The 26863-nt window shown below is 42.8% G+C and overlaps 1 protein-coding gene across 1 annotated transcript in view; it reads left to right on the top strand.

The window, feature by feature from the left end:
- Positions 1 to 26863, top strand: part of snd1 (staphylococcal nuclease and tudor domain containing 1) — a 909008-nt gene that overhangs the window by 804760 nt on the left and 77385 nt on the right. The window contains exon 18 of the mRNA XM_078235739.1: positions 13009 to 13153. Coding sequence (XP_078091865.1) covers positions 13009 to 13153 — 145 coding nt within the window. The remainder of the gene's footprint in view (positions 1 to 13008; positions 13154 to 26863) is intronic.

The following is a 26863-nucleotide window of genomic DNA, read 5'->3' as shown; positions in this document are numbered from 1 at the left end:
CGCTCCATCCCCTTCCAAAACCCCAGATTTACCCCTCTCCGCTGGCCATGTCCTCTTTAACCCAGGGTCTCCTCGCAGTCCCAGTAGAGCCCACTACAGAGTTCTGCAACTGCTGGGACTGCCAGAGCATTCGGCCAATCACATTGGTTGGCTGCTTTCGAGGGTGGGACTTCCTTTGACTGAAGGAAAGAAGTCTGACCTTCAACTTGTGCAGGCCACCCGGAGAGTGTTATTGCCGCGGGGCAGCCTTGTTTAAAGTCCAGGTGAGCAAGCAGTACGCCACTCACTCATTTCCTCTCCTAATCACAACCCACCCCACCCACAAGAAAGTTTGTTGTGTGGACAGCAGAGAAGGGCAGGATTGTGCTTTGCTATGATGCCCTCACAGTTGAAAAACCTGTCAGCAGTTATTTGGATATAGATAAATAATGGCCACCTGAGCCATTGAGTATCACCATACCATGGCTTGGTTAACGCTCTTGCCTCAGAGATAGAAGCTGTAAATTCATCATTTAGGCTGGCACTTTATCCAAGTGTTTGCTGAGGGAGTGATACATTTTCAGTGTTATTATCTTTCAGATGAGATCCTGCTTCCTGGTCTGATGGACATAAAAAAATCCTATTGCACTATAATTGTCCTAGCTAAGATTTCTCCATCAATTAACTGGTCATTTAGCTTATTTGCTATATGTGGAACTCGGGTTGTATCATGTTCAGCTCCAAAAGAATTGTACTCCAAAAGTAATTCATTGGATGAGTTGAGCTTTGGGATTTCTCCAGACTGCTATATAAAAACAAGATCTCGCTTTCTTTGGAAGGTACGGGGAGATAATTGAAAAGAAAATAATCCAAAATGGAAAGGAGCTTTCTGATTTATATTGGCTACCTTTAATAAGTCACTGCTGCAAATGGGATTTTCAATAGATTGGCAGATTTTGGTGTAATGTGAAATAGGAACAAGAAGTATATCTACAATGAATGGATCTCTAATGAGCAAAGAAAAGGATTTGAATGGATTTTCAAACCATGAAGCTGGCATGATAGAATGTATCTACGGTTCAATTATAGGAAGAAACAGGTTAGTTTAACTTTAGCTCTGATTTACTGATATGACTAAGTTTAGAATATTGTCTGATAATTTGAGTTCCATTCCTTCAAAGTTACATTGTTGCATTAGAATTCACAAATGCATTTTCAAAGTTTGAATTCTCTAGTCTTTGGCCCTCTATTCACAACGTTTCTGCAGCTACTGATCAGCTGAACCTTATCTCCACCTTCATTGCCCTAGTTCCCATTAAAACCAGTTTGTTCATCCTGGCCATTCCCCCAGTATACCCGTTCCCTTCAGTCCAAGGGACACACACCAATGGTTATGATTGACGACTGATTTAACCATTCACAGCCAGATCTGGCTGGACCACAAAGCACTATCAGGTCCTACTCTCAGCTGACAAAGCTACTCCCACTCTAGAATCACCTTGGACTGAAAAATAATCACTGGATTCTTTTCTCTGCGGCAAATTGCCTCAACCCCTTTTTGCCTTTTCCTCCATCCTCAAACTTCCAACAGCAAGTATGAGGAGCTCATGGATTTCTTTGTCACGGTGGCACAATGGTTAACGCTGCTGTCTCACAGCGCCAAGGACCCGGGTTCGATTCTGGCCTCAGGTGTCTGTGTGGAATTTGCACGCTCTTCCCGTGTCTGCGTGGGTTTCCTCCGGGTGCTCTGGTTTCCTCCCACACTCCAAAGATGTGTGGGTTAGGTGGATTGGCCATGCTAAATTGCCCCTTAATGTCAGGAGAATTAGCAGAGTAAATATGTGGGGTTACGGGGATAGGGTCTGGGTGGGATTGTTGTTGGTGCAGGCTCGATGGGCCGAATGGCCACCTCCGGCACTGTAGGGATTCTATGACTCCATTCTAAAATTTAGACCATTTGATCAGCTGGCTCTGGCAGTTCTCACCCTTCCATTAGCCCCCGAGACCCCACTTCCTCTCAAGTACCTCCCTGTTCTAGCCCTGAGCTTGCATTTTTCTCTACTTTTGCTCATAAGGAAGGAGCTGTGGAGAACTTGTCCTTTACCTGGTTTAAAGTTAGTATTGACTAAGATCAGTGGAATGATATCCATCCACGAAGTATCCACCAACAAAGTGTCTTGAACTTAAAATACTGAAATTAAAATTTTGTGAAATGGCATTGTATTGAATTGAATGCTGATTTAGTTTGATAACCTTGTGTAGAAACTGCAATAATGAGCATGGTGACTTGTAGTGCCCTGAGTATAAGATGATGGGGCCGCAGCGAGATGAGCTTGATAGTCAGAGACATGCGCTGCTTGGCAGGTGGTGACAAGTGGCATCCAGAGAAGCAGGCTTCGAGGGGGGCTTGTGGCAGGCTGCTTGGTCAGCTTGGAGTCCTGCTTTTTTTAAAAAATGCTTTATTCGTAAAATATCTGAAGAAACATTATAAACATTTCAAAATGACTGTCACAGAGAGCGCAGCGATGTTAGAGTTTTAAACATCGATCAGATTGCATTCTGAGGTGCTTCAATATAGTAAAATATTTTAAAATGGTCATTACAAATGCTGCAGTGATATTTAAGTTGTCTCTGTAGATCAAGTTGTAGTTTGAGGTGCTTCAATACAATTGTGGTACATGCAATATTCACCATATTTTCAGTGCGAGTTACACAGCCTGAGGGGTTCTGAACAATTCTCCTCTCCTCGGTGCATCGTGGCTGAAATGTCTTAGTGACCTTTCCCCATTGCGCCTCTGCGGCGGTTGAGTGCTCTGTACTACTGCACTAACATACACCTTTCAAACAGGGCAGCGATGCTATCTGATAGATTAGAGATGGCCTGTGAGATGCCACAAATCCTGTGACATCCTTTTGTGAGTTAGTAACATTAGCCAACTCCAGGAGCATGGGCAGTATAAAATAATTGGTCAGAACATTTCAGAGAGGTTTGTTGGGTAGAATTGAAGCTGGGGGTATTCCGATTGAGATATAAATGATATAATTCTACGAACCATAGAGAGGCATAGGTCGGGTGGACTCTCAGAGGCTTTTTCCCAGGGTGGAAATGGCTGCTACGAGAGGACACAGGTTTAAGGTGTTGGGGGGTAGGTACAGGGGAAATGTTAGGGGGAAGTTTTTCACACAGAGGGTGGTGGGCGAGTGGAATCGGCTGCCGTCAGTGGTGGTGGAGGCAAACTCAATAGGGTCTTTTAAGAGACTCCTGGATGAGTACATGGGACTTAATAGGATGGAGGGTTATAGGTAGGCCTAAAAGGTAGGGATATGTTCAGCACAACTTGTGGGGCCGAAGGGCCTGTTTTGTGCTGTAGTTTTCTATGTGTCTATGTTTCTATGAACCCTTCACATTTACCAACAGCTCCCCACCCCTCTCCCCAACTACCAATAAACAATTCTCTGCTGTTCCAGCTAGGTCACAAGCTCGAGTTAGTAGACCCTGACATGAATATTCAATCTCACATATAATCTTTGTATCACATACATTGATTCAAAAATGTAATACTACAGAGATTGGCAGGCTTTTTATTCTGAAACAGGAATTGAGAATTGGATAAATTCAATCATCGAGTAAAATCTGTTGTCTTTGTCCTTCTGTTTAATTATACTTAATAACTGTGACTTGTAGTTTGTAGCTTGCGATCTACCACCTACAGAGGTTTCTGGAGGTTATGGAAAGCATGGGCCTGCTTGCAGAAAATGTTCTTTGTGTTGGGCATGAGACAATACGTCTGGTGTTACAGACAGGAGGGAGGGAAAAAACTGGACTCCTTTATTCTCTCAGCATCTGTCTGTTGGCAGAAGTGATTCTTGTTTTCAAAATAGACTGTGGCACTTATCCCATACACCCTTTGTTTGTGTAATTTCTGAAGTAACACACAGCAAACTCCCTTAGGATTAAATTGGAAGTTTAGTTTATTCACAAATCCAAACCTGGGGAGTTGATTGCAACTTCACACACGCGTAACTGTATCGTAAAAGGGATAGGAAAGAGGGAGTTTTACAGCAATGAACAACTTGACAGTAGAAATAACCACAGAAATAGGTATCAATTCATGTGATTTCCAGAATCCGGAATGTCCAAACCAAGAGGGGGTTCCTTAATGGAGAAGTTCCATTTCTGGCAGGTTCTTGGCTGAAGGCAGAAGTGCAGAATTCCTATTAGAGATGAGATTGATAGTCAGAGACATGCACTGCTTGGCAGGTGGTGGCCAGTGGCTTCCGGAGAGACAGGCTTCAAGAAGGGCTTGTGGCAGGCTGCTTGGTCAGCTTGGAGTCCTACATTTTCTTTGCAAAAATATACTTTATTCGTAAAATATCTGAACGAACATTACAAACATTTCAAAATGACCATCATAGTGCAACAATATTTGAGTTTTCAACATCAATCATGTTGCATTCTGAGGTGCTTCAATACATTTTTAAAAATTACCGATATTTCAAAATGGTCGTTACAAATGGTGCAGTAATATTTAAGTTACACTTCAATATAGTAAAATATTTTAAAATGGTCATTACAAATGCTGCAGTGATATTTAAGTTGTCTCTGTAGATCAAGTTGTAGTTTGAGGTGCTTCAATACAATTGTGGTACATGCAATATTCACCATATTTTCAGTGCAAGTTACACAGCCTGAGGGGTTCTGAACAATTCTCCTCTCCTCGGTGCATCGTGGCTGAAATGTCTTCGTGACCTTTCCCCATTGCGCCTCTGCGGCGGTTGAGTGCTCTGTACTACTGCACTAACATACACCTTTCAAACAGGGCAGCGATGCTATCTGATAGATTAGAGATGGCCTGTGAGATGCCACAAATCCTGTGACATCCTTTTGTGAGTTAGTAACATTAGCCAACTCCAGGAGCATGGGCAGTATAAAATAATTGGTCAGAACATTTCAGAGAGGTTTGTTGGGTAGAATGAGGGGTATAGAGCATAGAACATAGAACAGTACAGCATAGAACAGGCCCTTCGGCCCACGATGTTGTGCCGAGCTTTGTCTGAAACCAAGATCAAGCTATCCCACTCCCTATCATCCTGGTGTGCTCCATGTGCCTATCAAATAACCGCTTAAATGTTCCTAAAGTGTCCTGGGATGCGTGGACTAGCGGGTAAAATATATGGGGGTGGGGCCTGGGTGGGATTGTGGTCGGTGCAGACTCGATGGGCCAAATGGCCTCTTTCTGTACTGTAGGGTTTCTATGATCTGAAAGGCGGCTGTTCGCGCGCTTCTTTCTGATAGGCCCCAGGAGGGACATGTAACGCACAAACAGCCATCCCTTAAAGGGGCCAGGCTACCATATTCCTCCCCTCCCTAAGTTCCCTTACAATCATACAAATAAAATCTCTTAAGTGCAAGTACATACAGTCAAAATAGAATCTTCAAAAAGAGACCGTTCAGCAAAGTTCACAGAGTCAATCGATCTGGGGTCTTCCTGAATCTTATGCAGCTCCTCAACAGAATTCTCCAAGCTGGTATATTACAGTATATAATAATGGTAGATGAGTTGACAGATTCCAACGTTGAACTAGAGTCGGTGTCCTCTTCCTCTGCCCCACTGATAGTCGAGATTCTTCTTGGGGAACACTAAGTTCTGCTGGAGCTGATTCACCGGACTCTCTCACTGAGTCCTGATGACTGGTGGTGGGGGCAGCAGCTTGCACCTTCTGATGTGATCAATATGCTTCCGCACTCCGCAGCCCTGCAGGTCAATGATATGAGATATTGGGCCAGTCCTTTGAATTATCTTCCTGGGTACCAAAGCTGCCCCCCCTCCCCACAAAGTTCTGAACAAAAACTGAATAATTCGGGTCAATTGACCTGAGTCTCCGAGCTGAATCGTGATATTCCTTCCATGAGGCCTCTCCCCTTCCTTTCAAATTTGGGAAAACGAGGTCAAGGCAGGTTCTCAGGCATCCGACCCATCAACAATTCGGTTGGTTTAACCCATGTAGTAGCACGTGGGGGTTTAACCCATGTAGTAGCACGTGGGGTCATATTACACGAGAGCATAAAATTGGCTAATTGGAATGGCAGTGGTCTGTTGGATTGCTTCCTGATCAATGCCTTAAAAGTTTACACTGCCTTCCTGCCAAACCATTGGAATGGGGTGGTATGGGGCTGTGCGAGTGTGTTGGATGCCATTTGGAAGGCAAAGATACTGTCTGTAGAAGTGGGAGCTGACTTAAAACATTGGCATTGGGGATTTGTGACCCTGGCTTATAAGCATCTTCATACTCTGGCGAACGCAATCAGCGGTATTGGTTTATCTTCATGGAATAGCCCTAGTAAGAGCTTGTAGTCCAAGGTGATGATGAAATGGCAGCCATAAACATACTAGTGAAACTTCTTGACAGTGAATATAACTGCTAGACTCTATCAATCTGCGAATACTTCATAGAACATAGAACAGTACAGCACAGAACAGGCCCTTCGGCCCACGATGTTGTGCCGAGTTTTATCTGAAACCAAGATCAAGCTATCCCACTCCCTATCATCCTGGTGTGCTCCATGTGCCTATCCAATAACCACTTAAATGTTCCTAAAGTGTCTGACTCCACTATCACTGCAGGCAGTCCATTCCACACCCCAACTACTCTCTGCGTAAAGAACCTCCCTCTGATATCCTTCCTGTATCTCCCACCACGGACCCTATAGTTATGCCCCCTTGTAATAGCTCCATCCACCCGAGGAAATAGTCTTTGAACGTTCACTCTATCTATCCCCTTCATCATTTTATAAACCTCTATTAAGTCTCCCCTCAGCCTCCTCCGCTCCATCGAGAACAGCCCTAGCTCCCTCAACCTTTCCTCATAAGACCTACCCTCCAAACCAGGCAGCATCCTGGTAAATCTCCTCTGCACTCTTTCCAGCGCTTCCACATCCTTCTTATAGTGAGGTGACCAGAACTGCACACAATATTCCAAATGTGGTCTCACCAAGGTCCTGTACAGTTGCAGCATAACCCCACGGCTCTTAAACTCCAACCCCCTGTTAATAAAAGCTAACACACTGTAGGCCTTCTTCACAGCTCTATCCACTTGAGTGGCAACCTTTAGAGTTCCGTTGATATGAACCCCAAGATCTCTCTGTTCCTCCACAGTTTTCAGAACCCTACCTTTGACCCTGTAATCCATATTTAAATTAGTCCTACCAAAATGAATCACCTCACATTTATCAGGGTTGAACTCCATTTGCCATTTTTCAGTCCAGCTTTGCATCCTATCTATGTCTCTTTGCAGCCTACAACAGCCCTCCACCTCATCCACTACTCCACCAATCTTGGTGTCATCAGCAAATTTACTGATCCACCCTTCAGCCCCCTCCTCTAAGTCATTCATAAAAATCACAAAGAGCAGAGGACCAAGCACTGATCCCTGTGGCATTCCGCTAGCAACCTGCCTCCAGTCCGAAAATTTTCCATCCACCACCACCCTCTGTCTTCGATCAGATAGCCAGTTACCTATCCAATCGGCCAACTTTCCCTCTATCTCACACCTCCTTACTTTCATCATAAGCCGACCATGGGGGACCTTATCAAACGCCTTACTAAAATCCATGTATATGACATTAACTGCCCTACCTTCATCAACACACTTAGTTACCTCCTCAAAAAATTCAATCAAATTAGTGAGGCACGACTTGTCCTTCACGAATCCGTGCTGACTATCCCGGATTAATCCGCATCTTTCTAAATGGTCGTAAATCCCATCCCTAAGGACCTTTTCCATCAATTTACCAACCACCAAAGTAAGACTAACCGGTCTATAATTACCAGGGTCATTTCTATTCCCTTTCTTAAACAGAGGAACAACATTCGCCACTCTCCAGTCCTCTGGCACCATCCCCGTGGACAGTGAGAACCCAAAGATCAAAGCCAAAGGCTCTGCAATCTCAACTTCCTTTCAGCATCAGACTGGAAGCAAAAACAACTGGCCGCTCCTTGCCATTGTCTATCTTATGGAAAAGTATGGCCATGGTGCCATAAGATAATGCATCACACATCATTATTGTCTGCTTGCCTGGGTTGAAATGGACCAGTGAGGTAGTTGATTGTGTGGCCTGTTTTGCTTGGTCAAAGGCTTTGTTTTGAGAATCTTCCCATTGCCAACATTGATGCTTTTTTAGAAGTCGGTATAAGGGTGCCAAAATAATAGACAAGTTTGGTTAAAAAAACAGCCATAATATTTGACCATTCCTAAGAACGACTTCAACTCTGTTACGTTCTTTGGTGCAAGCAGCTCTTTTATTGCCTTGAACTTTTCTTCAAGTAGGTGTAAACCTCTTGCATTGATTCTGAATCCTAAATGCGTGACTTCATTGGCCTGAAAAGTGCATATTTCCCTTTTCAAGTGGACACCAGCTTCTTTGAGTCTTTTGAGAACTGGCCCTCTGCTCTTTGGGTGACGCCCCTGTTATTAAGACATCATCCAGATACACGACAACTCTTGGGATCCCTGGCAGAAGCCTTCCATGGTGTGCTGAAAGATAACGAACGCAGATGAAATGCCAAAGGGATTGTTGTATATTGGAATAAGCTCTCCAGTGTTGATGGTGACAGATTTCCTCGAGTCCTCCTCCAGCTGTTGGTATGCGTGACATAAGTCCAATTTTGCGTGTTTGAAGCCTCCTGCCAGTTTAACGTAAAGGCTTTCTATCCTCGGGATAGGATATCTATTTTGCCCCCCTGTTCACGGTCAGCTTGACACAGATCCAAGAGGTCAGTGGCGGGTGAGGTGAGAGGCTAGAAATGAGGCCTGTCTCCAGCAGGCGCATCAAGTTCCCCAGTCAGAGACTTAACACACATGCAGGATGGACGGGAATGGTGTCTCTTTCCTCCTTGCACTACCTCAAAAACTGATAACCGGTTTAACCTGAGGACAGATTTGTTGGCCAGCTTTGTCAATGGGTTTAAAAATTGAAGATGTCACCTTTCCATAATATCTGGAAGCATTGTTCCATAAACATGCCCCACAAGTTTCATTTTTATTAGATTGCAGTAGATTTGAAAAGAAGCCGAAAAGGAAACAGCAGTGTGTGGCATCTCTGGGGAGTTCACTTCAGCAATTCACAGCCACATAACTGATATATGAAGAGGAAATTCACTGAGCTCACCTTTGAGAGACCTTGCTTTATTTGCACCACGTGGCCAGTTTGATAGCAGCAGATGACAGTTCACTTATATTCAGCTCTGGGGAAACATAGCTGTGTATACACCAAGGGGAAGTGGGGTGAGCTGTCCAGGGACAGTGTCTTGCTGTAAATCTCTCTGGGGAAACCCTGCTGATGTGCCCTGCAGGGTTGGGTGTATGTCAGAAAGGAGCTTCTTGCTGTGCACCCAGCTGTGGGAATTCTTGCAATGTATCCACTCTTATGAAGAACACTATTCAAATGGAGGATAGTTCTCATTTTTCCTCAGGGTCTTATTAACAAGGACATTGTATTAAAGTGGATCAGAAATTGTGGCTCTAAGGGGAGCTGTATGCTGTCACTTTTGAAATTTAAAGCAGCTGTTCCTTCATCCAGCCTGAAAATAGTAATTGAAAATTATTAGTACAAAATCAGTTTGTGGAAAAGACTTGTGGGCATCAGGCGCTTAATATGGCCAATCATAGCTACCTCCCTCTACTGAGGGCTTCTGCCTCTGGTGGCCATAGCCTGGATGATAAAAACATCACAAGCTGGCAGAAACATTACACAACTTTCACTCAAAGTATAAGTTGCATTTTGGTGCCTTTTTCATATTTTCTCTGCCATTATTGTCTGCAGGGCTTCTGACTGCTTCAGGGGTATGATTCCATTGGGGGGAGAGGGGGGGGGTGTGGTGATAATGATGAGCATGGGCGCGCACCACATGGAAAATGGTGACTTGTGATTTTCCCCAGCGTGGCCAGTTAATGACGAGAGTAAGGGTTTGCCATCCAGTTAAATGTGCAGCCTCTTAAAACTGAATGCCCAGTCCGAGGCCTTCAAGGTTGAAAGCAGCAGCAGTCTGACAGCAGGTAACTTGGGAGAGGATGCTTCAAAATGCCGGTTCTCTCCCTCCAAACTTTTTAAAGTTTAATTTATAAATGGCTTTTGCAATCCGGCCACCACTAGCAGCAGGCGGGGTGGGTCGCTGAGACAATCAATGAGGCCATCCAGAAAAGTGGGCCTGCTACGTGGAGGAGGTGGTCTTGCCGCTTCCTAGAATCTGGGGCGTTCTGTTCTTCGACTGGCTATTAAAAACTAGTCGCCATCCCGTCTCTCCAGATCTTACCTGGGGACAGGCTGGAGCAGGGGAGTTGATACAGTAGCTGGCAATACTGTTTTTTCTGTGCACCCATATCTGAACCCAGCCCTGGCAGAGCTAAAATTCAAGCCCAGTGTGTCAGCAGTCCATCATGGGTATTTCAGATTAATCTTCCAGTCGCACTTGCGCCTCTTTGCTCAGTGCACACGCTTTCCAGCAAGAATTTAGATTCCAGGAATCCTGAATGATTTTCTTCACCTCTGCCTCCTGTTTCCTCCACAATGTGCAATCTGAGATACTGAAACCAATCGTGGAATTGTTGCTGCTAAACTCTGCTTGAATAACCAAGTACAGACAGATGATATGAATGTTCATTTTAAATGAAAATGCTTTTTGGATTGTTCGAATAATTAGGAAATCATTTTGCTACCAAGCAAGTCACATTAAGACCTACTGCACCACAGGTGTGATCTGCTTAGTCAGTCATGCTGAAATTCATAAACTTGGCAATTTTAGAAGTAATACTTCACTGGGTGTGTATGTGTGTGTGTGTGTGTGTTGTAGTCTTGCTTGGCAGATTATTGGTCCTGAAATCTAATATAATTCTTGGCACAGAAATACTAGAATTGTACAGCTGTAAAAATATAAATTTTTAATAGCGTTATTTCTGCACAAATCTGTACGTTTGCCAGATTTCAATCGACAGTCAGATTTCCATCAAGTTAATTATCTCTCAAAATCTTATTCCTCCCATCTTGTACATCATCCTCAATTTAAGAACAGGGGTTCCTCCACTCCAGGGCTTCAGCACGTAAACTAACAGGGACTCGAGTGCAACAAAAGAAAAATGTTTTTGCATTTAACTAGCACCTTTCATGACTTCAGGATGTTGCAAGGTGCATTATAACCAATGAAGCAATTTTGAAGTGTGTTCCCTAAGGGTGTGCTGCCCTACTAGAGGTACTATTCACAGAGTTTCCATGGCAGTATCCAAAAAAGGGGCTGGGAGTTCATCACAAAAACAGATTTTGCATTTGCAGGACATTGCAGTATGCAAAATACCTGCTGTGTTCAGCTACACAAAGCAGCAATTTAAACTGTAATTTATTTCATCAGAAGTATTTGGCTCTCTTGAGGGCTAGGATGAGATGCTATATAAATTTCTAGATATCTCCTCCTCCTCTGTCTCTCTCACTGTCTACTCACTCTCTTCATCTCACTCTCAAGGTCCCCTCTTGTGGTCCACTCTCTCTTGCATACTCTCACGTGGTCCCCTGTCTCTCACTCACCCTCCAAATCTGTGTCTCACTCGCTCACCTCTTTCTCTCTTCCTCTCTCCCCTTACACTTGATCCTTTCTGCCTTTCCTCTTCCCTCACTCTCCCTCCCCCCTTTTTTCTCTCTCTCTCGCTCGCTAGTCTGTCACTCCTTCCTCCCTTGCTGTGTCTCTCAAACCCTCCCTTTCTATCATGCCCTCCTTGTCTCTCTCTCTGTGCCCTGTTCTTCTGGATGATAACAGTCATGGTTTTGGAAAGTAAGATTGCAGTTTGACTCCGTAGTTAACATTCTCACGTCTGTTTCAACATGATGAGGGTTCAAGCTTTGTTCTATTACATTAGCACTAAATCAAGCCTGAGAGAATGATATATTGTCCAAGATGGATGGATTGCATCTTAGCAGGACCGGGATGAACATCCTTGTAGGGGGATTCACTAGTGCGGTTGGGGAGGATTTGAATTAGATGGGCAAAGGGATGGGAACTTCAGGGAGCTCAGATTTGAGGGATGCAAAACTGGTAAAAGGAAATAGGAAAGTGGAAAGCAAAAATGTAAGACAGACAAAGCACAGGGAAACATCAAATAGAATCAGAATCGAGAATTAAATGGAGAGAAGTTTATAAAGCAGAATTAAAGGCACTTTATCTGAATACACATGGTATTTGTATAAAGGTTGACGATTTGAAGGCACAAGTTGAAGTAAATGAGTATGATATAGTTGCCATTACAGGGGCGTGGCTGCAGGGTGACCAAGATTGGGTACTGAATATCTGAGGATATTGAGCATTCGGGACAAATAGGGAAAAGGGAAAAGGTGGTGGTGTAGTGCCATCATGCCCAATTAAAAAATTTCCCTGAATTACCATGCAATTCTTCAGTGCAGAGAGCTGATATCCATCTTACCTGGGTTTCCATAAGTAAATGACCCAAATGACAACAACAAAGAAATCAGGAATATTGGCCGTGTGATGAAGGCACCCACTGAAACGCATAAGAATTAGGTGCAGGAGTAAGCCATGTGACCCTTCAGGCTTGCTCCACTATTCCTTAAGATCATGCCTGATCCTCCTCCTGCCTTTTATAGAATCCCATAGAGTCTGCATCGACTCTCCGAAAAAAACATCTGACCCAGCCCCACCTCTCTCCCCATAACCCAGTGCATTTACCAGGGCTATTCCACCTAACCTAGGCATGCTCCTCGACACTAAAGGGCAATTTACAATGGTCAGTCCACCTAACCTGCACATCTTTAGACTCTGGGAAGAAACCAGAGACACGGGGAGAACGTGCAAACTCCATACAGACAGTCACCCAAGGCTGGAATTGAACCCAGGTCCCTGACGCTGTGAGGCAGTAATACTAACCATTGTGCCACTCGTTTGCTTATCCACCCTAAGATTCATTTACTGTAAGTTGCCCACATGTTGTTCTGAGTTGCTGCTCACTACCTCTGTTACTTTATTGCAGGTCTGGTCTAATTATGAGGAGCAGCCAGCAGAAGAAGCAGTGCTGCAGGTCGCAGAGGAGAAGGAGCGCACAACCAACTATAAGCCTGTCTTCGTAACTGAGATTACAGATGAGCTCCACTTCTATGTGCAGGATGTTGAAACTGGTCAGTACACGACAGCTGGGATGGGGGGGGCAGGGATAGAGCTGTATTCTTCAGTAACCTTTCCACGTTACCTCCTTGGCTGAAAGAGACAGAAGCTAACCATGACAATTAATGTACAATCCCTTTACTAAGCTAAATTCATAGTGGCCCTATATAGTAGAGACAAACATACGAAGTATTGCAATGTTTACTTCCTTCAATATAGACAGGTACAACAGAAGAATAGAGTCAACTGAGTGTAGGCGAATGCTGTAATGGTTTTGATGTTTTGGAAGTATTTGAGTTGTTTATGAACTCATCAAGCCTGTCCAAGCTGCAGAAGCAACACTTTTTTTATAGCAATGGTGCACTTCTTTGCTTTAAGATTTTTCACAATTCTAAGTTTAGATTTACCATTTCATCTCCATGACAGAGTTCCTAACTTTAGTTGTCAAACTGGCAGAATTTACCAAGTGACTCCAAATGAGGTGCAGAAAACACTGTGGCTCAGCAGCAGTGTAGTGATTGTCCATAAGAGAGATGAGCCCACTGCAACAAGGAGAAGCTCTTCACCGACTTGCAACGCTTTGTGATGTATTGTGTATTACTGTAATGTTTATCTCGTTACAGCCAGGAATGTGGAGTTTATTGATGACCAGCATTTTGTTTCCTGTTGCAGTAATATATTGTTATGTAAATGACAAAAAAAAGGAGAAAAAAATCCTCGAGGATTTAAGAACATTCTGAGCTGTATCATGTGAGTGGAACATAAGAGAGGATTTCATCTTATGACCAGACTACATAAATGATTATGTCTAGTCCCGAAAAGAGGGCAGGAAGAATGTTTTTCTGGGAAGTAGGAAGTTTTCATGATGGATGAGATAATGGGATGAAAGAATCAGCTCGGGTTGGATAAGATGGCGAGTTTGCAAAACAATCTGGCTCAGCCTAAGATAGTTGCCATGAGCGAACTGCTATCGTAGAGGCAGCATTTTAGATCTGGCAGTATTAGATCTGTGAAGTTCATATCATACTATCTGTCATGACAATTTTTGGATGAGATAGTGTTTGTTTTCTGAAGGAGGTAAGAAAAATAATGGGGTCTGAAATTGGGAACGTGTAATTGCCAGTAATGAAAAATCAGTAGGAAGCTCAGTACCTTCACTAGGTGTTCTGAATAGCAGGTAATACAAGATGTGAAGAAATCTGGATGATTAGCTGAGAAGTCTCGAAAGATATGCAAAAGGCTAGATGGTACAGGAATGTCATTTCATCTCTCTAACCTAGATTTGAATGCTGTTTGGCTCTTCTGCGAGATTCTCAAGTGAAATTATTTTGGTAGCGTTCCAGCCTATCTCAGTGGCTGTGAATCTGTATTGCAAATTGTCCATAGTTCTGCCCAAATTTGGAAACCTTTTTCCGAGAGCCCATTGAGACAGCTGGTATAGGAAATGGAAAATTTCAAAGTATTGTCGTGAGAGCTTTGTAGATTTGATAAGGTTATATTTTCTGCCAGTTACTGATGATTGGGTGAATAGTGTTTATACCCTTGTTGATGCACTGCATAAAAAGCAGTATTGTGCATCCAAACTGTACTGTCCCTGAGCTCATGACCAGGATCTGTGCCGTGGGATTTTACATGGAATTTAACGAATGCAGTACCTAAGGGAGGGGCATTGATGAAACAGATTTTGAACTTTATTCTGTTTCTAACTCATGTTATATCTGACCTAAATTAAGTTTGTATTAGCATTGAATACAAAATCAAATTGTGAATTCTTCACAATGGCAAAGCTTATCTTAAAAAGGTGAATTTTGCAAATCAGTAAATAAATGGCAGACAAGGTACGCTGGACTAGAGCCACTATTGGGGCGTTGCAACCTGCCATTCCCTATACAGTAGCTTCTATTGAAAAATGCTCATGTGTCTTGTTAGGTAAGACAGGATAGTGATTAGTTTTGATTTGAATGTTGCTTGGCATTCTTTCCTGTAAATTTTCTTTCTCCCTTCAGCCACTTCCTTATTCCAAAGTTCAAAAATCCTGTCAGCACTTATTGGGCTTGCATTTGAAGAGGTTTAACAGCTGGAGTAGATATCCTGTGCAAGTTCATCTTGAATGTTTCCCAGCTCCGTTTCTGAATATCTCTCAGAATGTTACGCACGTGCTTTGCCTTCTTAGAATGTCAATAATTGAAAGCCTCTAATTACCAGCATTTGACATCTGAAGATAGTGGTGTCTTCAGCAGGGCACATTTACTTACAACTTTCCAGCGTTAGTTCATTAGGACCAAATGTAATAAAAAGTTAAAGGAATTAGACAATATCGTGGCTAGCATCCAAATATCTGGTTCAGCTCTGACAAGGCTCTGTGGGGACATGTTGATTTGCCCCTGAGTACTCTGGTATTTTTATAGGTCTTCAGCTTAATTGCTCATCCAACCACAGTCAGAATAATTGTGTTGTGACGGAAAACCAGTGCAGTGTCTATGGAGTTCTTTCTTTAATCCTTTTTTGTTAGAAATTAGCAACTTCTTTTTCACATTCCTCAAAGGTAATTAGGCTTCCATCCTCAACATAAGCACATTTTCTATGTACAAAGAAGGCTGCCCTTTGCCAGCTGAAAATCGTGTCATATATAATGCCCCCAAAAGCCCACGTCATTTCCAGAAGCCAATTCTACCTTTTGACCATGTCCCGCAATTACTTCTGTCTCCAGAATCACACATGATTTTCTCTAGACTCCATTTGAATCATCTTAAGTAATATTTCTAACAACCTTTTACACAGTTCCATTGCCACCTTGAATGCAAACATTCCCTTGAATTTCCTTATTCCGAGCTCATAATCATTTAGCTGGAGAAGTTAATTGAGGCACAAAAGCTGACGCCTTTTCCCAAGTTTAGTATTGGAATAGAGATCGGGATCGAAGCTTGGATCCTGATGTTGATGTAAATTATGGAAATGGTTCATAATGAATGTCTACACACCACAGAACACTGTGGTGTGAACTATTAACCCCGCCTTGACCTTCATCTTACAATGTTGAAATTGCAGTCCAAAACTGCAGAAGTGGCAAATCTACACAGGAGTAGTGGTGGTTATCAGAAAACTATACAATCAGGCATTTCAGAGTGTTAATTTACTGCTAAGGCAGTAATTCAAGGACCCAAGACATCAGCATAAAGAAAGACTTTCATCGGTATAGCACCTTTCAAACATTGGGGGACATCCCAAAATGCTTTACAGGCACTTCAATACCTTTTTATGCTATAGTGACAGTTGTAATGTAGGAAGCTTAGCAACCAATTTGTTCACAGAAAGCTCTCAGACAGCAATATGACAATGACCAGATTCTCTGTTTTAGTCACATTGATTGAGAAATCAATACTGGTGTGGCTGAGCAATGAGTTATCTGTTTGACAGGAGCAGGGACTGCTGTGGCATTTGTTGCGATGCATACTTAACAAGCAAATAACTTATTTCAGCTGAATTAGACGAGATTCTTCAACTTGTATTAAAAATGGCCGAGTCATGAATTTTTGAAGCTCCCTGATAAATTTGTTAGTGAGCCACAGAAGGATGGTCCTGGGTTCAATCCTGTACAGTTAGCTAGCCTCAACCAGGACAGGGATTTAGGGTGCTACAATAGTCATCTGGACCAGCAAGAAGGAAAAAACAGGCAGGCTGGACTCCGCTGTCATGCCCTCCTGCCCTCCCCAACTAGGCAACTGTCGCTGTCAATATCTGTATACGCAAATTAATAAGCTTTACGTACAGGAAACTTCCTGAACCATATGCTGATGAAGGTGAAAGCAGCAATACAGTTGGCTTGGTCTTCCAAAACCTGGGTTGCAATCTAACAACAGTTTTTGATTAAGGGCAGTACGGTCACAGGGTGTTTAGCGCTGCTGCCTCACAGCGCCAGGGACCCGGGTTCAATTCTGGCCTTGGGTGACTGTCAGTATGGAGTTTGCACGTTCTCCCTGTGTCTTCATACATTTCTTCCCACAAGCCAAAGATGTGCAGGATAGGTGGATTGGCCACGGTAAATGTGTGGGTTATGGGGATAGGGCAGAGGGAATAGGTGGGATGCTCTTTCAGAGGGTCGATGTAAACTCGTTGGGCCAAATGGCCTCTGTCGGCACTGTAGGGATTCTATGGTTCTATTTTCACTTTAAAGTTGAGCTGACCTTGAAAGGCTTTAAAAACCTTTCAGGCTGGTCTTTCCCTTCTCCTTCCTCCTCCTTCAACCCATCGTGGATTATAATAGTGTAATGTTGTGTTCAATCCCTCTGGTCCAAGAAGAACTCCGTGACCACATCCAATATCTATGGGGGGCCTGTGGTCACTAGATTGCATATTTTTTTCAGGCTGAAAGAGAGTCTGTTAATAAATCATGTTCTGACAGTATGGAAAGGGAGCCATAGCAGCAGAAGCTCCCCATACAAAACAGTCTTTCTGTCCAGGGATATTTCAGTGTTTTTGCTGTGAGTTTCTGATACGACTCCAGTGCAGTTCAATAACTTGACCAGCCATGTAATGAGGACTGTACCCAAGTTAACCTACTGTGAGCCGCAGAGAGTGCAGGTAATTTTTAAGCCAGCTTTCAGATTGACTGCAAGCTGCACTAGATTTTCAAAAAAATTGAATGGAATTGGCAATTGCTGAAATCCCAGTCCAATTCACTAGTCGTGCTGAAAGCCCATGACCAATCGATAGCCCACTGCAATCAAATCTTCCATTAATTCTTAATAGTGTAATTTATTCCAGTTTTGTGGCGGTGGTGGGGGGGTGGGGGAGTTGCTACTATTATTCATTAATCACAGACGGGATAAAGCTGTCATTGATGTGAGGGTGACTCTCCAGTTTATTTTCAGACGTGTGAATAGTAAATCCATTCACTGCACTGTCCTCTTTTTTTCCCCAGTCTCTGGCTGGACTACTGTGTTCTGTCCTCCAGAAGGCGAATCTGATTAGCTTCAGCTGTCATTGAGGGTTGGGAGCCATATAAACTGTTTGGAAGCAGACAGGACTGAGTTCACAGGATGTACAATATTCAGATCGGAGCTGAAGCTGAGATGAGCACCAGTTTGACAGTATTAAGTGCAAGTGTTTGTTCCCTTTCACATGCATGCACCTCCAAGAGCAGAAAGCATAGCAATTTTTTCTGACCAATTGTAGCTATCCCGTCATTGCTCCAGCAATGTTCAGCTAACTGGGAGACAAGGGTATGAACCTCACGCTTGCGTGGTTCAGTTGACAAACACCAGCTATCTTGCAAATATGGTGATTTCAGTAACACTTTGTCTATTTTTAGCTATTTAAAAGTCTCAGACTGCAGGAGGTAAATCACAACAAGATGCTACTAAATATTTAATGTGATAAGATTTTTCTATAACAGTAGGGGTTTTGTGAAATTGTTATATTTATAATACTTAAGATTAAATTGCTTCAGATTTGTATTATCTAGGTAGAAGAAACCATAGTATATTGCCAAATTCCTGTTTTTAATTTGTTTCAAAAGACTATTTTTGTGCATTTGTTCACTCGAGACACTTTATCAAATCAACATCAGAGTTTAATTTTTGTGAATCTTGGTGCTCATGTTATTTTAGCTATATTTAGAATACAATTAAATTTGGGAGCTCACAGAAAGAATGACAAGACCATGGTGCAGATATAGAAGAGACTCACTAAATGATAGCATGGATAAAATAAGATATGAGAGAAGCTTCAAAGGATAGAATGATGGACCTGCGTTATCAAAGAAGTTTATGTAGTCCAATGATTGCTACTGGGAAGTTAGGGAGGACAGGGATTATGCTTATAAACTATGGAAGAATGGAATTAAGTTGGATGTTAAACGATTCTTCTTTTCCAAGAGAATAGGAAACCAATGGGACAGGTTGCCAGCTCATACAGTGAACACTGATTCACTGTATTCCCTCAAGCAAGAGTTGGATTTATTTCTGGCTTGGATGGAGAGCACCTCATAACAATATGGATATCCTGTAATATAAAAGAGAACGAAAGTAATTTTCTGGAATAGTTTTGATCCGCTAAGCGGGCAGGAAAGCAATTTTCCATGCTTCCAATCACCCCATCCTCCCATTTGTTCTGAGTTACATGGCTCAGGATGGGATGGGAAGTGTCTGTATTGTGACTGCGTAAGACAAGTTAGATAGTACAGTTTTTTCCTGGTATTTTCAGACATTTATAAGGTGCTTAGAACTGTAGATGATAATCTAACTACAGCCTAACTATTGATTTTCCTAAATGTAGTATTAGCTTTTTGTCCATGCACCCTATTCGTAAAACCTATCGTCCCTTCTGTAACTTTAGTAGCTTTTTCATCCAGTTTTAAAAGAATGGTGATAGTGCAAAGAGAAACTAGTTGCTGGACTTCTTCAGTGGTTAAGTTAGTTCCTAACTCAGTGTCATACAGACTTGTTGCAATGCCCAGTCTGTCTTGTTAGCGGATTTCAGTAAGAGTGCTGTAACATCTGGGGTTAAGGAGACAAAGTCAACCATAGTTTCTACTGCTGTTATTGTTTGTAACGCTTGTTATTAACAGCCCATGTATGGATAGGATTTGACTGAGCTCTGACATCAACTCAGTCGAATAAACTGCCAACATTGTTTTAAGTGCGTGCATTAAGAATGAGGTTTAAAGTTTCTTTTAATTCTTTGTTCCATTATTTTTCCTGAAGCATAAATATTTGCCTGTTGGCCAGGTAATAAACAGTGGACCAAAAATAAATGTGTGCCATTGCAACGCTCTCAGCAATCTCCTTCAGGATAGGAGCTGAATGACATAGCCTGACCCACTTACTGTGGTGAGCCCAGATGTACTCAAGTCAGAAGTTGATGCATCGAACCTTTGCTTCATCTAATTAGTGAATTAATTAGCATAGCTTTGCTCTTCTGTTCACATTCAGGATCTGTACCTGGAGTGCAGTTTGACATAGCGGACAGACTCTTGCGCCCTCCTGTGTGTAACAGGTTTGGTGGCCAAATCAGATGGGAGGGCGTTGTGCGTCTGTTACAACTTGGGTATGGTTGGCACCTGCATGGTTTCTGTGCTGGTTATTTTGGAAATGTATACTTTTATAGTGAAGGTTTTCCGGTTTAATTTTCTTTTCCCCTTTTTTAAAAAACTAACTTTATTTAAGCAGTAGTGGCCTTCCCACTCGGCAGTCAATTGAAACCCTTAGTAGCAACTAGTACCTACCTAAAAGTTTCATCCCACCACTGCTGCTATTAACCCAGCGGCATGTGGGGGGGGCTCGCCAGGCAGCGAGTACAACAAGCAAACCTTTGCATGATTGCGTGCAGACTTCCAAGGGTGGGGTGGCACATTCAAATGCACTTAATGTCTCATCAAGGAATCTGGTATCAGGAAGATGAGAACCCACAGCCCCTGCCCTTGCAACGGCCCTCATCCTGCCATCACTCGCCTGTGGCCTGGGATCCAGTGACGATCCTGGGCCTTGTATAGATGTAGTACTCACAGCAGACACCACCTCCTCAGTAGAAATCATAGAAACCCTGCAGTGCAGAAAGAGGCCATTCGGCCCATCGAGTCTGCACCGACCACGATCCCACCCAGGCCCTATCCCCATATCCCTACATATTTACCCGCTAATCCCTTTAACCTACACATCCCGGAACACTAAGGGGCAATTTAGCATGGCCAATTAACCTAACCCGCACATCTTTGGACTGTAGGAGGAAACCGGAGCACCCGGAGGAAACCCACGCAGACACGAGGAGAACGTGCAGACTCTGCACAGACAGTGACCCAAGCCGGGAATCGAACCCAGGTCTCTGGAGCTGTGAAGCAGCAGTGCTAACCACTGTGCTACCGTGCCGTACTGCAGTTCAGTAGAACTGTCGGCCTCTGATTGACTGGCAGCTCTCACCAAGCAGAACTTCTGAACCTGGGGCCCCCGATCCAAGAGAAATTCCCACTGCTGCCCTGTCAAGTGCTCGAGTGCAAAAGGATGTGGCGGGCCTTCCCAGAAAGAAACAACATGGGCTCTCTCTAGCCAGTGGCCAAGACCCCCATGGCCTGGTTGTCCAGGAAATTTATACTTTTATCGTGCTGATTTCCCAGTTGGACATTTTTTCCCTTTTTTAACATTTATTCTGTTTTCTTTTACCAAGAGGAATATCCTGTTAGCTTTCTACACATCCAAACAGTCTAGGTTTGTGTGGTGACATGCCCATTGCAGTAAAACTGCAGAAACTCGAGAGAGTTTAGATTGCTGTCATCATCTTCATCTATGGAATCATCATTGATGTATTCTTTTGATTCTTCTGACAGTTTCTCTAAAGCTTTTTTGTTCAAATCTAATAAATCTTCATTTTTAACACAAGGAAAATCTTTCAAAGAATAAGTTACATCAAATAATTGTCATTTTGCCACACTTACCTAATTCCATCATCTCATGCCATCCCCATCCTATGTCATTCCATCCCTCGCATTCCACAGCATCCTGCCTTGCCATTCCCATCCCTCCCATCAATTGCATCTCATCCTCAGGGGAACAATCTCTTCCACCTATCTTTAAAATGGCATCATCCTTCAGTTCCAGTTTGGAAACTATAACTATGTGGAAGGTGATATGAAACATGACCCCCATTGCGTGCTCTAGATTATCAGTTGGCAATTAGTGAGTGATCAGGTCAGCAGTGATCCTATTGAATGGTGAAGCAGGCTCAAGGGGCCAAATGAAGTACTCCTGCTCTTAATTCTTATGTTTTTATGAGTTAAGCAGTGTTTCTATTTAATACACCATCTATTTAGGAATTAACAGCAAATCTTAGATTCTTTCGCTCGTATCCCAGCAATCAAATCAACAATAGACTTTGTTCACTGTCTTACCAAATGCTCGGCTTGCTAAGCGACCGGAACATAGGAAGTAGGTGCAGAAATAGGCAAATTCAGCCCTTCGAGCCTGCTCTGTCATTCAATCAGATCATGGCTGATCTCTCCATGGTCTCAAATCCACTTCCCCACCTGTTTCCCCATATTCCCTTATCCCTTTTTTATTAGAAATATGTCTATCTCCTTCTTGAAACCATTCAGCAATTCAGACTCTACTGTGCTATGGGGCAGAGAGTTCCACAGATTCACCACCCTCTGCGAGAAGTGGTTTCTCCTCATCTCAGTTTTAAATCTACCTTCTCTCAACTTGGAGAACAGGCTAAACCATTAATGCACATGCCCTTCCTCCATTTTAGAAAACAGCAAAGTCCTTCTCATAAATAGTATCATAATTGCTTGTTCAGCCATTGGATGTTAGTGCTTCGATGGGTTGCATATTTTTTTGTGACCTGTTTCATCAGATTAAACTATTTGTTGGGGGGAAGCTCCGCCGATGGCTCAATTGGTGGCCAATGTCACAGAATAGGACATCACCAAGGTTCAGTATGATGCTAAATGACAAGGCAGAAGGCAAGTCTGCAGATTGTAGGGGGATGGGAAGACCAGGTGAGGTACAGTTACAATTTCTTCCCTATAATTTAGAACAGCAAGTAACTTCCACAAGTGTAGCATTTTTCACGTAAGGAAGAAGTCGCATTGCTTTACAGCCCCAACTGTAAAATATATCTACATACCAGTGGGCAACAGATCATATGTATTACCAGATCTCCCCATCTTGGGCATCAGTCATGGAGTTATCCACAATGAGTGGTAACATCAATGGAATGCCTCCTAGTTGTGGGACACAACGTTAAGGAAGGAAAATAAACCCCAAGTTATTTACACAAAACGCTCTCGTACTGTTGGTAACGTCTCATGTGGGAGAATCAAGTACTTCAAAGCCACTTTCATACCAGCTCCTAGTACTGATCTTAGTTTGATTCAGAGGGGCTCATTTAGAGTGAACATAGCTGTTATGCCAATGGCAAACTTGTTGCGTTTCATGGAGATATGATTTTGCCACTAGATGTGAGAGACACAGATTAAATGGTGTAACCTTGGATTTTGTTCGCAGATGCAGGTCTTCCAGAAGGTTAGATAAAGCATCATGAGTATTAAAGCATCTTCTATATTCAAATTTGTAGACTTCCCACCCAGTCCCATTGATCTCTGTTCAGTGCCCCTTTTCGAAATGAAATTCTGTATGCATCAAGTCAATGTTATGATACTGAGGTATCCATGACAATTGAAGACACTGCAGTGGCTCAGGCTGCAGCGTTCTGAAGAGATGTGATTAAATGTAAATTGCAGAGCCCTGGGCGCTCTATAAACTTGAATCTGCATCCTCGCCACATGCCTGCTTCACGCATATGTAAAAGGGAAAAATAAAAGCAGGAATGAAAATGCCAACAGGCAGAAAATGTTTGTTTTTTCTTTGCTATTTTATCCAATTGCCCCTAATCCAACTTCATGCAGGAGGTTATCAGGAAAGATGCTAAGGCTTTTTTTTCTGGAAAAGAGAAACTGAGAAGTGACCTGATAAATAATCATTAGGATTATGAAGAGACATTATTTTCCACTTGTGGGGGGAGTTCAGAATTGGGCGCCATCAATGTAAGGGAGTCACTAAGAAACCCAATTGGAAATTCAGACAGTACTTGGTGGTGTGAACATGGAACTTGTTGACACGAGTCATTGAAGTGGATGGCATAGATGCACTTGATTGAAAACTAGAAAAATATGTGAAGGAAAAAGAAACAGAACTTTATGCTGATAGAGTTAAAGAAATAGAGTGAGAGGAAGCTTGTGCAGAGTGTGAATACTGATATGGAACAGTTAGGTTAAATGGTCCATTTTGTGCTATAAGCTATAGATTGCAATTCCATGTAGTCCAGTGATCAGTTGCTTTTTCTATTATGCTGCACCCAAGATAATGCTGACAAATTTGTCCCATGCTTTTCACCCACTTAGCAGCAGTTCCACAGTAAGCATGATGAACTCACTACGCTCAGTGAGAAACCGTCACTTGAAAATGTCCATTTGTCCTGTCTGCCATCTTTGGATCACTTAAGAGTTGCCACAAGGATCTTGCACAAGTGCTTTTTTCATTTGCTCACAGATGTGGGTATTGCTGACTAGGCTAGCGTTTATTGCCCAGGTCTAATTGCTGTTGCAAAGGTGGAGGTGAGCCACCTTCTTGAACCTCTGCAGTCCATCTCGTTTGGTACACCCACAACACTGATGGGAAGGAGGTACCAGAATTTTGACTCAACAACAGCAAAGGGAAGACGATATAGTTCAAATTCAGGATGGTGAGTGGTTTTGATAGAGGAATTAGGATGGTGGCATTCCCATGCACCTCCTTGTCTTGCCCTTCTAAGTGGTAGAAGTTGTGGGTTTGGAAGGTCTTGTCAAAGAAGCCTTTGTGAGTTGCTACAGTGCATCTAGTAGATGGTATTTAAGCGTGCACTTAATTCACTATACAGGCAGCAGCTGAAGGCATTCTGTTGCAGAGGGCCCTGTCACCTCTATTCCCAATGTGGAGACGCTGGCGTTGGACTGGGGTAAACAAAGTAGAACCTCTATTCCCAAACAGCATCACTCATGTTGCACAATTCATCAATTCCAAATTTTTGCTTCCCTTTGAATTTAAGTCATTTGAGTAAAAGATCATCTTGATCATCTCAATGCAGAAGGCAGCCAGTGGAGTGCAGTGGAAGAGCTTTATTTGGGAATAAGAAAAACAATGGATCACTTTGCAGCACTTGGTGATTGGCATTGCTCAATGAGCATGGTTGGAAAAACAGTCTAAATATGTTCCAAGAATAACGATTTTTCCCTTTTTATTAGATCTTACAGAGGTTAGTTTTCCTGAACGATGTGCCTTTGCTAATCACTGCTTTATCCAGCTAAATCATCGGAGGAACCTGTATGTGATTTTTCTTTGTTATCTTAGTAAGCAGGCTGTGACAATTGAGAGTTTGATACATCAATAATTTTTTTTAATAGTACCTTTTAGGATCCTGCATTTTACCAAAGGTGTGTTTAGTAGGAAGTGCTGAAATAAAAATGCTTAATGTTTATTAAATATAGTGAACTTTTACCATGGATGTATCTTATTTGAACAGTTAGGGAGGAAGATAGGAGCAAGAGAAGTCCATTCAGACTTTGGAGCTTGTTCTACCATTCAGTGAAATGATGGCTGATCTGTATTCTAATTCCATCCATTGCCTTAAATCCATAACCTTTAATACCCCTAACTAACAATTTGCCAAGCTTAATTTTGAAATTTTCAATTGGCAATTTATTTTTTATTCGTTTACAAGACTTGGGTGTCACTGGCTAAGCCAGCATTTACTGCCCAACCCAGTCCTCAGAAAGGTGGTGATGAGCTGCCTTCCTGAAGTGCTGCAGTCCATGTGGTGTTGGTACACCTACAGTGCTGCTAAGAAAGGGCTTTAGGGGAGAGTATTCCAGTGTCAGCTCATATGAGCTCTATCATCTGACATCTCCTTTGATCCCGCACCATCCTTAAAAGCGATCACTCCATCTCGAACTTCCCTTTCCTCTCCAAAGTCCTTGAAAGTGTTGTCTTCTCCCAAATTCGTGCCCATTCTCCCTAGAGTTCCATGTTTAAATTTCTCCAGTAAGGTTTCCACCCCTGCCACACGACACACACTGCTCTTATCAAAGCCACAAATTACATGCTGTGTGACTGTGACGAAGGCAAACTATCCCTTCTCAACCTGGCGATAGTATTGATACCATCGATCACACCATTCTCCTTCAGAGCCTCTCCATTGTCATACAGTTGGGTGCGACATCACTTGGTTGATCATAGACATCTTGATCAACATCCTTTGAGCAGCAATTTCTTCCAGTTAAATATTGAAAAGATTGAAGCCATTATCTTTGGTCGCCCCCACAAACTTTTCTTCCTCACTACTGGCACCACCCTCTCTTTGAAAACCGTACAATCTGTTTGCAACCTCTGTGTCATATTTGACCCCACCCAATAAGTTTTCAATTGAACAAACCATGCCATTAGTTAGACTGCCTATTTCCAACTCTAACTTTGCCCAATTTTGCCCATGCCTCAGCTGATCTTCTGCTGAAACACTCATCTATGCCGTTCTTACTTCCAGACTTGACTATTCTGAAGTAGTCCTGGCCTCCCACATTCTACCCTCTGTAAATTTCGGGTCACCCAAACTTCTGCTGCCCAAGTCCTGTTCTTACTGACCTACAATGGTTCACAGTTAAACAAGGCCTCAATTTTAAAATTCTCATCCCTGTTTTCAGATCCCTCCATGACCTAGCCCTTCCCATCTCTGCAGTCTCTTCCCGCCTTCCAATATCTGCCTTGCTCTAATTCCAGTCTCTTGAGCACATTGGCTGTGCTTTGGAACAAACCTCTGCTACCTGCCTCTCTGCCTCACTTTGTTCCTTCGAGCCACACCTTAAAATTTACCTCTTTAATCAAGCTTTTGGTCATCTGCTCCATGGGGGTCGATGTCATATTTTGTTTCATATTGCCTCAGTGAAGCACCTTGTGATGTTAAAAGTGCTGCATAAATGTGTTCTTTTTGTTCATACACTGAATAGATAGAATAAACAGCAGCTATAGTACATATGGCAATTTCTCTACATGTCCTGAATGTGAGCTTCCCCTGACCTCCCTGTGTGCATTTGGCATACAGTAATGCTCCTACTGACACATCAACCATCCCTATACAGTAGGCAAAGTAGTGCTGTACAGATTAGTCTGTTATAAATGGCTTACACTGTACAAGGTTAGTGA

The sequence above is a fragment of the Mustelus asterias genome, chromosome 19, assembly GCF_964213995.1.
Source record: "Mustelus asterias chromosome 19, sMusAst1.hap1.1, whole genome shotgun sequence".
In the NCBI taxonomy this organism is placed as follows: Eukaryota; Metazoa; Chordata; class Chondrichthyes; order Carcharhiniformes; family Triakidae; genus Mustelus; species Mustelus asterias.
This window is presented reverse-complemented; position numbering and strand designations above follow the sequence as displayed.